This window comes from Austrofundulus limnaeus, unplaced genomic scaffold (assembly GCF_001266775.1).
Source record: "Austrofundulus limnaeus strain Quisiro unplaced genomic scaffold, Austrofundulus_limnaeus-1.0 Scaffold25, whole genome shotgun sequence".
Taxonomy (NCBI): domain Eukaryota; kingdom Metazoa; phylum Chordata; class Actinopteri; order Cyprinodontiformes; family Rivulidae; genus Austrofundulus; species Austrofundulus limnaeus.
Genome location: NW_013952427.1, coordinates 672,496 through 674,425, shown reverse-complemented (window position 1 = coordinate 674,425; position 1,930 = coordinate 672,496). Strand labels below are relative to the sequence as shown.

General features: G+C 43.6%; 1 protein-coding gene across 1 annotated transcript in view; it reads left to right on the top strand.

Moving 5' to 3' along the window:
* The first annotated feature begins 582 nt into the window (after window positions 1-582).
* gap43 (growth associated protein 43) overlaps window positions 583-1,930 on the top strand; it is a 15,513-nt gene continuing 14,165 nt past the window's right edge. Inside the window, exon 1 of the mRNA XM_014004531.1 lies at window positions 583-857. Within this exon, the coding sequence (XP_013859985.1) occupies window positions 828-857 (30 nt within the window). The 5' untranslated portion in view covers window positions 583-827. The remainder of the gene's footprint in view (window positions 858-1,930) is intronic.

Genomic DNA, 1,930 nt, shown 5'->3' with positions numbered 1-1,930 from the left:
CCCCCCACACACACACACACACCCCAGCAGTAGCTGCCTCCAGCTGTGCTAGAAAACATGCTTTTAGCATTTTCTCTCTCTCTGTAATTTGGACTTGCAGGATTATAATCTGATATCCGGGGAGTCTTTGCAGACTGAGGATGAGATCTGGAGCCACTCAAGAAGAAGAAGAAAGAAAGGCACCTCCTTTGTAGGAGGAGGGTAGAGGCAGTTTTAAAAGAAAGCACACACACACACACGCAAATAAATAAAAGTATCATAAATAATAATAATAATAATAATAATAATAATAATAATAATAATAATAATAGTAGTAATAGTATGGAGAAGAATAAAAAACCTGACTGGAGGTATTCTCAGTTATCAAAGGGGCAGGCTTTTTTTAGGGTGGGGTCGCAGCTTTTTTTGCTGGAGGGGAGGAGAGCGAGAAGATGTAGAGGAGAGAGGAGTGCTGATCTAAAAGTGGTGGTGGAGGAGGAGGAGAGTGTGAAGGGAAGAAAAGGAGGAGAGAGGGATGGAGTGAGGGAGCGAGGGTGGGGGTTGGTGGGGAGGGGCCTAAAGGGTGGGCTTGTAGTCATTGTCAGGCAAGCGAGTAAGAGCAGACCGAGTGAGGAGCGTGTGTGCAAACTGGGATGAGTAAATGCACCGGGCAGTTTAGCTGTTGAAACAGCCACAGTGAGAGAGAGAGAGAGCGTGTGTGTGTGTGTGTGTGCACGAGAGTGAGAGTGTGTGCACGTGAGAGAGGGCGTGAGCATAGAAGAAGAAGAGGTGAAAAGGAAGAAAGAAGCAGAGAAGCAGAAAAAAGGGAGGATACTCCAACTCCAACCATGCTGTGCTGCATAAGAAGAACCAAACCGGTAAAGTGTTTCTGATTTGCTTCTTCAGCATCTTCACCTCCTTCTCCCTTTTTTTAAATTGTTCTTTTTTTTTTACACTCTAAACGATTCCTCTCTGCTGTGAACTTTGGGAGCTGCCTTGTAAAGTCTGATAAGTTTGTCTTGGGGGATGAGATTAGGGGGGAAAAACCCCTGTTGGGGTTGACTCAAGAGCTGAGCTTGTCTTTAGAAGAATCTCTCCACAAAGCCCCGACACGCCTAGTTAATGTGATTATCCTGCTTGAATGGATGTTGCCTCTCAGACCTCACACTGTTCTCACATGGAGTCACAAGACTTGATCTCTGCCGGCCGGCTTTTATTGATCCAACACTTAAAACTAAAAAAAAAAAAGTTAAAGATTATTGAAAGGCACTTGACAGATGAATGTTCAAATCTCCAGCACCACTGAGCTCAGCTCGTTAATGAGGCTTTATAATAATTAGCGTCCTCCTAATGGATGCTTTAATTGGAGTGTGTTTTTATAATTTTGTTGCACTGGAGCATAATTGGTGACACGGGGAAGAACGCTTTTTTTTTCTCCCAGTGTGGAAGGAAAAGAGAAAAAAAAGGGTGGGGTACGGATGGAGTGAGTGGCACCATCATGTCAGTGGCCTCGTGGGAATACAACGGGAATAAATGAGTATAAATGGATTATCACAGCCCTCCAGCTTTACAAGTGGATGCAGTCAGTAGAGGCTTGTGTGGAGTGTGCGCTCATTTAAAGGGAGTTAAAGGGTACTTTATAATAACCAATGTCCAGACTCAGGAGAGGAGAAGAATGATGAAAAAAAGAGATGTGACAGAAAAGAGGCGGTAGCAGCTATCATGGTGGTTCTCTCTCTGTGTGTGATCAGCCTTGTTCCTGCTGCTTTTCTCTGACTTGATTAGGATTTTTATTTATTTTTTTATCGGCCTCACAACCGGCAGGATTCTGATGGGACTTGATTGCTTCTTAAATGTCAGCCTGGATGAGTCATATTAGTTCTGGCGTGGAGGAGCGAGAGCTGAGGCAGCAGGACTTTCTCTTTTTTTTTTTTTTTTTTTTTTTTTTTTT